This window comes from Octopus sinensis, linkage group LG14, assembly GCF_006345805.1.
Source record: "Octopus sinensis linkage group LG14, ASM634580v1, whole genome shotgun sequence".
NCBI classification, from domain to species: domain Eukaryota; kingdom Metazoa; phylum Mollusca; class Cephalopoda; order Octopoda; family Octopodidae; genus Octopus; species Octopus sinensis.
The window spans coordinates 59512888-59527174 of record NC_043010.1 but is presented as its reverse complement, the minus strand read 5'-3'; the positions used below and the strand labels follow the sequence as shown (position 1 = coordinate 59527174).

Here is a 14287-nt window from a genome sequence, read left to right as displayed (position 1 = left end):
ATTTTAATAAAAACAAAAATGCCAAAACAAGGAATTATTGAAACAGAAATGATTACATCGGAAATAGTGGAGTTTAGAATTGTCTCCCTTCAACACACACACACACACACACACACACACACTCACACACATTCTCACTCACACACAACACACTCACTCACACACACACAACACACTCACTCACACACACTTCATAGAAATTACATAATTTATTGTAGAAAAAAGTTTAATTCTACTGTATACACCTAATATCTTATCAAGACAATGTTGAAAGCAATATCACAACTAGGGTATTAAACGAAGAATAGTAAAAATTTCATAATTTTAATGAGTCCCATTCTGTTAATAAAATTAGAGATTTAAATCTGTTCAATATTATAATCCATATTATACAGTAATGACACCATATCATAGGCTTAATGCTAAGCAATTCAGATTTATATATTCTACACAGATCATAAAATATGTGTGACATTTTCAATTCAATAAATCTCCTCTCAAAAATAATATATGCCATTTTTCATAACATCTATGTCAAGTCTCACTACAATTTCAATATTTTGCAAACATGCTTACACAATAAGAATTCACTAAAACAATGATTATTCATAACTTCACTCATTTATTTAATACATGAACAATTAATCCACTTAGAATAAACAAGTGTATAGTTAAGCAAATAATAAACTATAGAAAGGAAACCTGTTCTTCTTTATATTTGTGCATAATTCCATTAAAATGAGACAATGTTAAAGGTGAATACTTTAGACTTTAACGAATGTAACAGAGTATATTTTGCTTGAGTATTAAGTAACATTAAATAAAATCACCTATTATACAGTATCTTACAATAAATAAGTTATTTACAGTTAACGGTTATTAAACTCAAAAATAAGAACTTAATGAATTTACTTCTAAGAGAGAACAAAGACAGATCTAATATGGCCACCATTAGAATATTACTTTTGGCTTTACAATATAGCTGTATATGACATGATTCATTTCACATCATTGGACAAATAATAGGGAATAATAGACTTACCCTCATTGTGTAAAATCCTTTGTTGTATAAACTGTGACTTGGTCCCAATGTTCTGTTGTTAATGGTTGTCTGTGTCACTGCTGCTATGGTGTGACAATGGCTTCATGTTGATGGAATAGTGTTGGTGGTGAGTCAGTGGGAACCAGCAGTTCCCTCTCAAGTCTTCCTCTGTGGATGGGTGGTGTTTAGTGAGTGTGTGCATGGGTGTGAGTGAGAGACAGAGAGAGGAAGAGAGATGGGTGATGCTTACTCCAGCCTCACTCAGACTTGATGTGTTTTCCCTCACAATGAAAAGAGAGGGACAACAAACTATCAGCTCCACTAACAGTCAGCCATGATAAGTCTATATAACACCAACATGTCTGATGTGGAGAGAGACTGACATAGAAATCCTTAGAACAGAGAGGTTATATTAACAAAATATGGCTGATGTTGTTAATGTGTGTGTAATTTAAAATGTAAATACAATATTGACAATAACAGTTAGTGTGTGTGTCTGACCTAATTCTAAACCAACTCTCTCAATTAGGATATACACTGAAAATTTGAAAATGATATGTAATCCATGTATAATATACTTTCTGAGTGTAAAGATTTATAATTTGATTTATTTCTTTATTATTGTTATACAGAACAATTCAATTTATATTTTCAATCTGAATTGTCCTTCAACAAAGGAGTCATCTAATTATAATTGATCAAAATATTTTTCTTAACTTTCGTTTGCCTTACTATACAGTGTTATACATTGATTTTTCATATCTAAAGTTGTTAAATTTTTCAACCCAAAATATATATACATGATGTATTGTGTGACACACATACGAAAAATTTTCAGTCATACGTGGGCAATATTATTTACTAACTAATATATTTCTGTTGTTTTAAATGTTGTGTGAATGTTGAAAGTGATATTATTTCTGTTGTGTTCCTCTCTCAGTCTCACTTAACTGACAACAACATCTGGTGTTGAAGGTAACTGTCTCTCTGGAGGTTTCACATATCTGTCTTGGTAATGGTCTCTCTCACTGGTGCTTGATACATCCGGTGGGGCACCACCATAGATTCCTGAAACACATATACATCAACCAAACTTACTACATAGTTCATACAGACAATAGGTATTCTGTGACATTAGTAACAAATCTCTTTTTGCTACATTAATTTGATTAAGATATAAAATAACAATTAACAAAGAAAAGTTTACTATTATTATTATGGCCGAGTTCCAACCCAGGCCATAGCAACCAAGTCCATCAGCCACACTTCTCGGTCCATCTTCATTGTCTCATGGTCCTGGGTATATTCCAGACCAGTGTCTGCAATCAAGTTGTCAAAGTAAATGTGACAATGTTTTCCTCTTCTTACATCACCATGAAACGGGTTCTACAAGACTAATTTGGATGCTTCCACTTTAGTGTGGCACAAACATTGACCAAATAGTCACAGCTGTCTTTGCCTGATCTTCTGGCTAACTTTTCGCAGATCTCCATAAAAGCATTCATTTGTCATCTATTGCTGCCATTTCACATTTGGGGCTATTCATAGCATTCTTGTATAGCACCCATTTAGCCACTTGGATCATTTCTTTGTCAGCACCCATGTTTCATTGCCATATAATATATGTTGTGTTTTACCGTCCCTAAGATCCTTTCAGATCATAATCAGATCAGTGACCCAATAATTATATGCAGGATCAGAGTGGATGAATACACTGATTACTCCCAGCCATTCTTGTATGATGTGAGCAGCCATGTATCTCCTCTGCAGCAAGAAATCTGTTTCACTGTCTTCCCTCATATGCTCACCTTTCACCACTGAGCGTAGAGCTGCCTTCACCTCTTCTGTGGGCTCACTCAGTCAATGGGAACCTTAGTCTTGCAAGCTACATGGAAACCTCACTGGTGCCAAAAAAAGGCATCCAATACACATTGCAAAGTGAGTGGCAATAGGAAGGGCATTCAAACAAGAAGATGATAACATTGATTACAAGAGCAATAATGCTAATGATGATCAATAACGAAAAAGTATTTCAGAACAGTTAAAATTAGATATTCTAGAAATAAAATTATAATAAAATTAATGACGAACATGAATGAATGAAATTGTTTTACCTGACATTGCTGGTATTTCTTCATACTGTCTGCTTGACCGTTCACTCCAGCACTGTCCACTGCTCTTACGACTGGTCAGTGTGTCAGTGGGATAGTTAGAAGATGGTCTGCTGTCTCCATAAGATGTCACCTCAATGGGTTGACTGTATTTCTGCTGTTAGAGAAAAAAATTGTTCCATTATTTATGTAATTTTAATTAAATAAATTACCTTAAAAATTTTACAAAGTCTTATAGAAATAAGAATCGCCATTTGTGTTACTGAATTAAAATAAATATGAGGAAGTTACAGATGAAGACTATAAATAACATTTATTATTACTCAGTAAATAATTATAGAATTATCAACAGAATCTTAAAACATACCTTCATACTTTTTGGTAAACTTCTGTTCATTGTTGATGTCTTCCAGTCTTCAGGATAGTAATGGCTCCTCGAATGACCATATCTCTCTGACATCTCTCCTCGATTACCTGACATCACAGGTACACTGTTGTTACCTTGATAGATCAACTGTCTCATCTCATTGCGACATTGGTATGCCTGTTTCTCTTCTGCTGTTCTTTCAGATGAGCTATTTCTCACATTGTTACATCTCACAATACACAGGGTTATAGAAACCACAATAGCTATAGATACTTCACAGCTGCTACTACAATGATAATCAACAATGTCGCATCTATTGTGTTATCACTTGGTAGGTGCACAGCTGTGAACATTGGTGACGTCTTGTTACTAACAGTCAGTGTCAAAGACACACTAGTGTTGCTGACAGAACTGGAGTACCACTATCTTTCACAACAAACTCAAGCTCATATGATCCGGCATCATTTTGGTAAACTGTGCGAGAGTAAGATAACACACCAGTGAACGAATCCAGTTTAAATAAAACTGTCTCTCGTTACCTGAAACGATTTCATACCTGAGAAAAGCATTCATGTGACTGTCTATATCAGATGCTTTCAGAACTGTGATGTCGTTCTTACTTTGCGGATGATAGTGGACATTAAGAGTGAAAGGGTCAACACTAGGAAATGTAAAATATGGAGCATTATCATTTCTATCCAATACTTCCACTTCAACATTCACTGTGTTATTCAGAGATGGGCTTCCATTGTCTTTCACAAAAACCTCAACTCATAGAAATCTCTGTGTTCTCTGTCTAAAGACTGGTTTGTTGAAATAAAGCCAGAGTTGATAATCTGGAATGGCAGACGATATTGCTGTTTATTCTCAGAGTATAAGACAATTCACCTCCCTTACCATATCTGGGTCTGTAGCATTGATAAAGCCAATAGGGAAATTAGCTTGTCATTCTCATAGGTAAGGAACTTGAATGTGTCTTTCGTAAAGTGTGGTTCTACATCATTCCATCCAACACTTGGATTGACAGATCTTTATCAGTTTTCAGAGCAGGTAATCCTTTATCTTCACACGACACAGTAAAGTGATAATGTTCCTGTGTCTCTCTGTCTACTGCTTTCTTTAGAACAATTTATATTCCTTCGATCCCATTGACTGTAGTTTGAATGTGTCGTCTTTGATATGACAGTTCACCTGTCCATTGTGTCCAACATCATTGTCAGTGACCATCACATAAGCAATGAAACTACCAACTTTGATGTCTTCCAGAATGGTAGCTGTGTTGTGATTCTGTGTAGAAATAAAGTTCACATCAATATTTGGGGATTGTTTTGTTGGTTGATGACATTTACCATAACAGTTGCTATGGAACTCAGAGGAGGCATGCCATCATCCCTGGCTTCTACATATAATTTTAAAATATCTTCCTTACCACTTCCTAAAGATTTTGATAAAAATAACTTTCCAGTATCTTCTTCCAACATGAAATTTTTCCTCGTTTGTTCAGCTGTTTTTCTACTAAAATAGAAAGATATTTTACCATTCTTACCAATATCTAAATCACTGGCAGATAATGTGACTACTGGAATATTCTTTTTATGTTTATGTTCTATAGAGACATTGTAGATACTTTGAGAAAATTGTGGTCTGTTGTCATTTTCATCTTTTACAGATATTTTAACATTTAAAACAGATTGTTTTGGTGGAGTTCCCCCATCTTTGGCGATGACCTCAATATTGTAATTGTCCTTCTTTTCTCTGTCTAATTTCTCTTCTAAAATAATTGTTAAGGTTGATAATCCATCAGCTTGTTTAGAGACAAATAATGAAAAAAGATTTGTATGACCATGTAACTCATATCTAATTAAACTGTTTTGATAACCTATATCTTTGTCAATAGCGTTAGGTACAGGATTTTGTTTTCCTTTCCCATATTCTTCTTCAAATTGCAGGGTGATTTCTTTCTCGGGGAACTCAGGTTGGTGGTCATTGATGTCTTCTATTATGACTTTAATCTTTAAGATCTTCATAATGTCTTGGATGTGAAAACAGCAACTTTAACGATTTCAAAACATTTTCTCATAACCACACACGACTCAGCATCCAATTGTCTCAACAGTGTACAGTTTACCTGTTTTAGTCACATTGAAAAAACTGTTCTCCCTTTTGTTGCAGTTGACTAAATGTAATCAAATCCTTATTCTTTAAGAAGGAGCTGTCTGATTTCTTAAGTCAGTAGCAATGTCCCTATAGGTAGGGGCTATTCTCTTCTTCAACATGATATGTGATATCTTCACTTAAATAACAGTCAAAGAGAGACAGTAAAACATATAGGAATAACATTTCTGTCCTTGGCAGTATGCAGGGATAATGGGAAATATATCTTCTTATCTGAAACAGAAAATTATTTAGATTAAGAAATAATGAATATAGTGCAGTAAACTCAGTAATTGCTTTCCTTTCATGAAAACAAAATACTACAATATCAAATTGTTCATATTGTAAGAGTCGCTTAGAAAAGAACATAGGTATAACACAATTATTAATATGAGGTATGGACTTGATTTTTCTGACCAATTAACAGTATCATGCAATATTATTATAAGTCTGTTTTTCGTTTTGTTTCACATTCATTTTAGCTTAGATATTCATATTATGGCCAACTGATTCAAAACTGCACTATTTATATATTATGATGCTTAAGATTGCAGTGGCAATAAATTCTCTGAAGTGAACACATTAATATCTAGTACTAAGATAGATCACCTAAATTGTAACTACATACAAGATAGTAGTTACTAAATTTTGATGCATTTCTACAAGTAATTTTAACCAAACCACATGTAAGTTTTGTATTTTATGTAGGAACAAATGATTGTAACTATTAATTCTATAAGATTTTAATGGAAAATACTAAAACAGGTAATTATTGGAACAGAAATGATTCAATTGAAATAGTATGGCTTTGTAAAATTATTTTTCAAACTTTTAAATAATGTGCTTATTGCATCAGAATAGAGTAAAAGAGGGGACAGAAAGCAGTAAAAAGTCAAGTAAAGAAAGACAGTAATAAGAGCTTAGTACACAGGATGAAACATAAGGTGTAGCATTAGCAAATTTATGAATTTTCCTAAGTTGCAGTGTCCTGACAGCTAATAACTGATGTCATTAGTTTAACCCAAGCAACGTACTTTGCAGCTATGATGCTCAGTCTCGCATCCGTATCCTTGGTTCATTAGTCATAGGATACAACTATAGTAATTTCTGAAAGAAAAAAGCCACTTCTTACACACCAGTAAATACACTACATAATATTTAACAAATCCTAAGTTATACTGTCATCATCATTTTGCATTCATCTTTCCCGGGTTTGTGTGGTTAGAAGAACCTTCACCAGCACAGTGTCTCACCATCTCTTTCATTCCATTCTTACTCTGGCTTACCATACTTTCAGAACACGATCCTCCACAGCTTGTTAAGTCATCTAGGTACCAAAAGCTATGAGCAACTTCTAAAATCTCCAACCATCTGAAAGAGTATATTTTATGGTTGTTCTTAACGCTAACTACTCCCATACATCTGCTGTATACTGAGTCCTACTCTATAACTCTGATGCTGTCTCAATACATCGTTTGTGCACCCATAAATAACACCATTCCTGCATCCTCCTTTTCTGTATATGGAGAATATGACCAATTCCAAGATGGTTCTGTTTCCTGTTAATAAAATCTTAGTCTTTTCTAGATTTACTTTAAAACTTCATAATTCTAGACTTTGCATCTGCATTATGAATTTTTTATGTAATTCTTTGGCAGATTCAACTAAAACAACTATGCCATTGTCTTGCAACAATTCCTACAGACAACTCATGTTGAACACTTCTGTTATGATTAAGGGAACCAAAGGACACTAAACTTTGCTAAATTCCTCATTGAACTTACAGCAAAAAACTCACCTGCTGGTATTTTAGCTGTTTTGGTGTCTATTTTCTGCATGTTCCTATGTGGCCACCCTATTACCATACACAGCATAAACATATTAAGTCTCAGCCCTATGTATATGAATTTAGGTTGATGATCATGTTTTTACAGATGGCTATCCTTCCTATCACAAACAACTAGAGTGTGGACCAAATGAAATATATTGTGCCAGCCACACTAATGAGGTTCTCTGACAGGACTGAAGTGTCTCCATCATATCAGTTTTTATACAGAGTTGCCTTTCTCTGAGACAAGTCATTTTAGCTGCAGATATGGAGTTTACATTTCCTCTCTTCAGATTATTATTCTAACTTATCTCCATCCTAGAGGGTTACCTTCTGTGCAGCTTGTGAAACCCATGTCACCCCTACAGAATTTTTAATTTAGAGTTTAAATGGGTTACCTTGTTTGCAGCTGAGTTAAATCCACATCTTAGTTTCTTGGTGTAAAGTATTTAACAACCAACTAGTAGGAAAATATTGAAGTTTGCCCCACAGTCTGGTGCAGATGATTGGAACGAGTCCATCTTCATAGCACTAATGGAGCAGGGAATCTCCATGGCAGTGGTATGAGTGGTTAGCTAACAAAGTGAGTGAATGGGTTTCATTGTTTCTAAGATACTTGGAGTAATGGCTAATTTTAACATGCCATGAGAAGGAGCAGAGCAGAAAGATAAGAACATCAATTCCTGTGATGAGAACTGCAACTTCTTGAAAAGATGAAGTGGAAAATAGCATAATAACCAAGATGGTGACTAAGAAGAGAATTAAACAGTTCACAAGCATTCATATTAAACACTAATGACATTTCGTTTGCTGACTTATTATAGTTCCTTAGGGTTCTTCACGTCATAATAAAAAGGTTCAAAACTGGATGCTTCTGGGAACTGTATGGACAGTTTCTCATAGCTGAAATAGTCAAAAAATTCAAGGAGAAATTCCAAACATAGAAGCAGAGCTTAGTTTCAAGAGGTTTGAAAATAAAACTAACACAGACAAAAATCCTAGTTAGCAGGGAAAAATATAGAACTCAACTGTCATCTGAAAAGTGGCCAGGCTACAATTCTTTACTATACACCCAATGTAAATTATGGATGCACAAGGTCAATGATATTAAAGAGAATTTAACAGAGAAGGACTGTATATGGCAAATGCACAAGAGTAGTTAGTAGTAATGATATCCATGAAAAGAAATCGTTCAAATGATTGGAAGAGTCCCAACAAGGAGCCAATGGCTTCTGTTACCTGGACAAATTAATCAGCAATGAAGGTAAAAGTTCCAAAAGTATAGAAGCTAGGGTACAACAGAGTGCAAGAAAAGTTCAGAGATATTAACTTTTCAGGCAGCAAAGGGTCTCTCTGTCCGAGAAAAAGGTAAATTGTATGTTGCTTGTGTACAAAGTATGATATTGCCAAGTAATAAAACATAAGCATTAAATGCAGAGGAAAGATCAGAAAGAAAAGAGGTGGATGTGTAATGCATGAGTGAGACACCACAAATGAATTGACAGAAAAACTGTACAGAAGGGGACCATATACAAATAAATGTATAAGTCTGAAACAAATCCATGATAAATTCGTAATTAGTAATTCTTAAATAAGAATCAAATATTTGACAACATTACCAATGGTACTTTTACTAGGTTGTCAGAAGGAATATTTGTCATCTAAGATCTATTAAAAGTGACAAACACACTGAGTTATTCAAGTGTTAGATAGAATGCTTTGCAGGATTTGTCCCAGATCTTTATGAGTTCAAACCACACTAAAGTTACCTTTACCTTTCATCCTTCTATAATCAATAACATATCAGTCAAGCACTGAGACCACTTCTCCTTGTAGAATTGGCTACATTGCATGAATAAAGGATCATGATGGACCATTCACAGAATTTGATTCTCCAGAAATGGAAAAGATTTGAGCAAATGCCTACCAACATCTTCTCATAGAAAACCTAAAGAACTACTACAACCATCCATCCAAGGATAGCCTGATATGCAGTACAGCCTAGAACAGAAACAAAGAGCATCAACAAGATCGATCAAATTTAGATCTATATCAGGTCTTATCCATCAGACATATGTTGAAACGGTTTTAATTATGAAAGCCTCACATTTTTCATACATAGACACCACTTGGTGCTACAAAACTAATAAGCAAATGATTAAGACTTCATAATAGACAGAAGGCCACTATATCACTATTCTTCATGTAGCCTTGAGGCCAGATTCCTCATTCTTCTGTTAAAAGATATCTAAATAATTTCAATGTAAATTATAGAAATATCATAAATGTGTCTATTTGATAGTTAAATAGGTAAGTTTAATACAATCTTTAACTCTTCAAAATTCGTACATATTTGGTAAATTTGGTCTCATTTATAAAATTCATAGAAATCAAATTATTAAGACATTTCAACATGAAGCTAGTCATCAATATATCTATACACAGAAGTATGTAATGAACTCACAGATTAATACTACTTTGCTTCTGTAAGACCAAACAATGGCTGACTGAGTGGACAGCTAAAACTAAAATGATGCACAGTTTTAAAATATAATAAACAACAACATTAATACTGTGAATATATCAAAGATAACAGCAAATAACACAATACATTATATAAAAGTAGAACTGCACATACATTTCCTTCTCAAACTGTTTCTCAAAATTAACTAAATGCATGACAGCCATATTAGAAAAGATTTTCACCATTGGATTAAAATTAACACAGATCTAATATGGCTACCATCAAAATATTACATTTTTGATGTTACAATAGAGCTATATATGAAATCATTATTTCACAGAATAGCACAAATAATATTTAACAATAAACTTACCTTCATGTGTAAAATCCTGTTGTATAAACTGTGACTTGGTCCCAATGTTCTGTTGCTTAATGGTGTCTGTGTCACTGCTGCTATGGTGTGACAATGGCTTCATGTTGATGGAATAGTGTTGGTGGTGAGTCAGTGGGAACCAGCAGTTCCCTTCAGTCTTCCTTTGTGGATGTGTGGTGTATAATGTGTGTGTGTGTGCAAGTGAGGGATGGGTGATGCTTACTCCGCCTCACTCAGATTAGATGTTATGTTTCCCTCACAGAAAGACAGAGAGAGTAGTGAGAGAGAAGACACACAATCGCTCACTAACAGTCAGCCATGATAAGTCTATATAACACCCAACATGTCTGATGTGGAGAGAGACTGACAGTAGAAATCCTTAGAACAGAAGGTTATATTAACAATATGGCTGATGTGTGTAATGTGGGTGTAATTAAAATGTAAATATATTATTGACAATAACTGTTAGTGTGTGTTTGACCTAATTCTAAACTAACTCTCTTATATCAGGATATATAAATGGGAAATTTAAAGGTGATATTAAAACTCTGTGAAATAAATTTTCTCAAATCTTAACAATTTATTTATTTATTTTCTAATTATGTATGTAAAGTAAAATTCAATTTACATTTTCAGTTTTAAATTGTATTGCACCAAGAAAAATCTCTGACTATAATTTCTTATCATTCCTTAACTTTGCCTTATCTAACTGCAATATTTTATAACTCATCTCTAAAGCTCCTCTTTTGTTTTACATTTGTGCAAACTTTTCCAAAGCATATATAAAATGAATATTCTCTCAGACACATACAAAAATATACAGTCACATGTGGGGAAATATTGTTAACTAACTAATATATTTCTGTTGTTTTAAATGTTGTGTGAATGTTGAAGGTGAGATATTATTTCTGTTGTGTTCATTTCTCAGTCTCACTTAACTGACAACAACATCTGGTGTTGAAGGTAACTGTCTCTCTGGAGGTTTCACATATCTGTCTTGGTAATGGTCTCTCTCACTGGTGCTTGATACATCCGGTGGGGCACCACCATAGATTCCTGAAACACACACATATATCAACTACATTTATCACACAGTTTATATAATAAATAGGTATTTACTGATGTTAGTAATCAATTCCTAGTCTGCTACAATGACTGGGCTATAATATAAAATAAAGATCAAGTTTTAAGTGTCCTTAACTAAGAAGCTTATTTCAATTAAATGCACACCATATCGTTTCCTAATACAGTTCTGCTCTATTTGTTCCAAACACACTAGAAACCACACTACAATTACATATTTATTCAGATGAACAACTAATTGTGCATGTTTTCCCAAAGGAAATGGAACCTGTGGAAGAGAGAGAGAGAGAGATACAAGAAAGGTGAAATGGTGAAGACAGATCAGAAACCATAACACACCACAGAGACGATGACAAAGGCCTGCAGTGACCAGTTACACAGTGTGAGAGATCTGCTTTCTCATCTAGGCGTGGCAAAACACACTAAAACAATGTTAGCTATATTTGTATACATACACACATGTATCATTAAGCATATGTATATGTATGTGTACACGTCTGCTTACTGATAAGTCTCTCACCCAATATTACTCACTTTCTTTGTCACTCACACCTCTATCTCTCATTCCTTGCATTACACTTCTCTATAACTCATCAGTCTACTGTCACCCATATCTCTTTCACCCTAGCTTCCTGCCCCTAATGTTCATCTCTTAATCGTTTCCTCTTCTTCTTCTCAATCTCCCAATCTCACTATACTATGCACTCAGTGTGACTGACGATAGCAGCACACCTCTTCTGTTCATCACAAATTGCACTCTCCCCTCTATGCTTTTATCCTTCATCTTCTTTTCACCCATGCCTATTGCTCATCTTTCAACCATTCACTCCTCTTCCCAATGTGAGTGAGGATAGCAATATATTCCTTCACTTTGCTGTACATGGCTTCCATTGTAACTACAGACATCACTGCACCTGTTCTGACTCTGCCCCAAACATTCCTTTATGCCATTCACAGAACCCACCTGTTTTCCATTTCCTCTGACACCACTCTGATCATTTGACACCTTTGGTTGGTCTTTTAGCCAATGTATACGAAGACCAATTGAACCATTCATACCCAGTTCACTCTACCTTCAACTTCACCTCTTTTACTTCCTGTTATCACCCCCATCACTCCTGCCAGTATCCTCTTGTTCCTTATCTTCCACACATCCTAAGCTGCAATGGAGACTATGTAGCTGTGGTCAGCAGGAAGGGACACAGCAGGTGTTCTCCCAACAACTGATGAACGGGGCCTTAGGTTTAATTCAGATGGTTATGTGAAGCTGCTCAAGACTGTGGTCAAACCCTGGCTGGAGAGGGTTGCTGCTGGGAAGCCTGTGTGTGTTGCCAGGATTGGGCTCTTTTCCATACCTCCGGAAAGAATCAGAGATGGTTGTCTGAGAATTTCTATGACTTCACCAGCCTCAATTTTTGGTCTTCTAATTCTTTTGGATTACTGTGTACAGGGCACAATTGAGAAAAGCACCAACCACTCTGCTTGCAACACCAAGGCCGAGCTGGTAGCCATAGTAAAGGAAGCATTTGAAGATCTTACCAGGACACAGTGAGGGACACATACACCAAGTTCCAGAGCCAAGGTGGAAGCTGAGGGCAGCTACTTTGAGCAAACTGATATCTCCCAGCCATAATCTACTTGATAGTTTTTGATTTTTTGAAAGAAAATACTTTATTTTTAATGTGGTTTCTTTTTCTTTTATGCAATCTGTCAAATTCAGCCCAAACACTTTGTACACCTATCTCAGAATACTAAGCACTGCTACCACAGCACCTGTTTTCAGACATCCTTCATATCACTATCATTTAAGCCTCTGACTTATGCTTCTCGTTCTGTGAAATGGCTGGTGAGGTTGAAGAAATAGCTACTTCTTTAGGGATGGTGTCATAAAAAGTATACCCAGTACACTTTGTGAAGGGCATAACACCTCTCTAGTGCTGGTGGCACAAAAAAGGCACCCAGTACATTCTGTAAAGTGGTTAGTGTTATGAAGGGCATCCAGCCAAGAATGAAATGCAAGTGTGATAAAGTAACCCTACCCATCTAGGTTGGAAGCATATCTATATTTGTGCTGATTTCCATCATGATAAAATAGCAAAAGCAACTTTTAACATCTAAAGATGATTCATGTTGCTTAAAGCATTAGTAAATTAGAGATTTAGAGCTGATTAATCTCTCAAGTAAAAACTATGAACAGAATTAATAACAAAACATGAATGAATGAAATTGTTTTACCTGACATTGCTGGTATTTCTTCATACTGTCTGCTTGACCGCTCACTCCAGCACTGTCCACTGCTCTTACGACTGGTCAATGTGTCAGTGGGATAGTTAGAGGATGGTCTGTTGTCTCCATAAGATGTCACCTCTATTGGTTGGCTGTATTTCTGCTATAAAATACAGTAACAACATGGTACAGTATAGAGATATCATTTATGACTGACGGTGATACACCTGATACGAAATACATTAGTTCTTGTTTAATGGATTACCAATTTTGGCTCAATTCATGACTGGTAAAACAGCTGCTTATATATTATATCAACTGACTAAGAACAATATAACACACAAGCACACGCGTGGAAAGTAATTTGAAATATCAACAGATAATATATCCAATTAAAAGTTAATAAATTGTAACACTAATAAGTTCTTAATGAAACAAGATGTCACTCTTATAAAAGAAGTTGATATATACATTAAAAGATAGTAATATACTGCTTACAAAATATATATTTTTGAGCCAATGCGAAATTCTGAACAAGCTTTGGAAAGCTTATGGCGATGAGGCAATGGGTTGTATGTAATGTTTCAAGTGGCATGGGTGCTTCAAAAGCAGAAGAATGTCCCTGGAGGACGAGCAATC

The 14287-nt window shown here is 35.0% G+C and overlaps 1 protein-coding gene across 6 annotated transcripts in view; it reads right to left on the bottom strand.

Moving 5' to 3' along the window:
* LOC115218959 (protocadherin beta-15-like) overlaps nucleotides 1–14287 on the bottom strand; it is a 29765-nt gene that overhangs the window by 11687 nt on the left and 3791 nt on the right. The window contains exons 2-3 of one of the 6 annotated variants that reach the window (XM_036509277.1): nucleotides 3157–3310; nucleotides 1964–2110 (exon numbers count right to left, since the gene is read on the bottom strand). The exons of 2 other annotated variants lie outside the window; for them this stretch is intronic. In XM_036509277.1, the coding sequence (XP_036365170.1) occupies nucleotides 1989–2110; nucleotides 3157–3310 (276 nt within the window). In that variant the 3' untranslated portion in view covers nucleotides 1964–1988. Of the gene's footprint in view, nucleotides 1–1963; nucleotides 2111–3156; nucleotides 3311–11151; nucleotides 11396–13657; nucleotides 13812–14287 lie in introns of those variants that run through there. 3 more of the 6 variants (XM_036509280.1, XM_036509279.1, XM_036509281.1) reach the window with 3 other exon arrangements.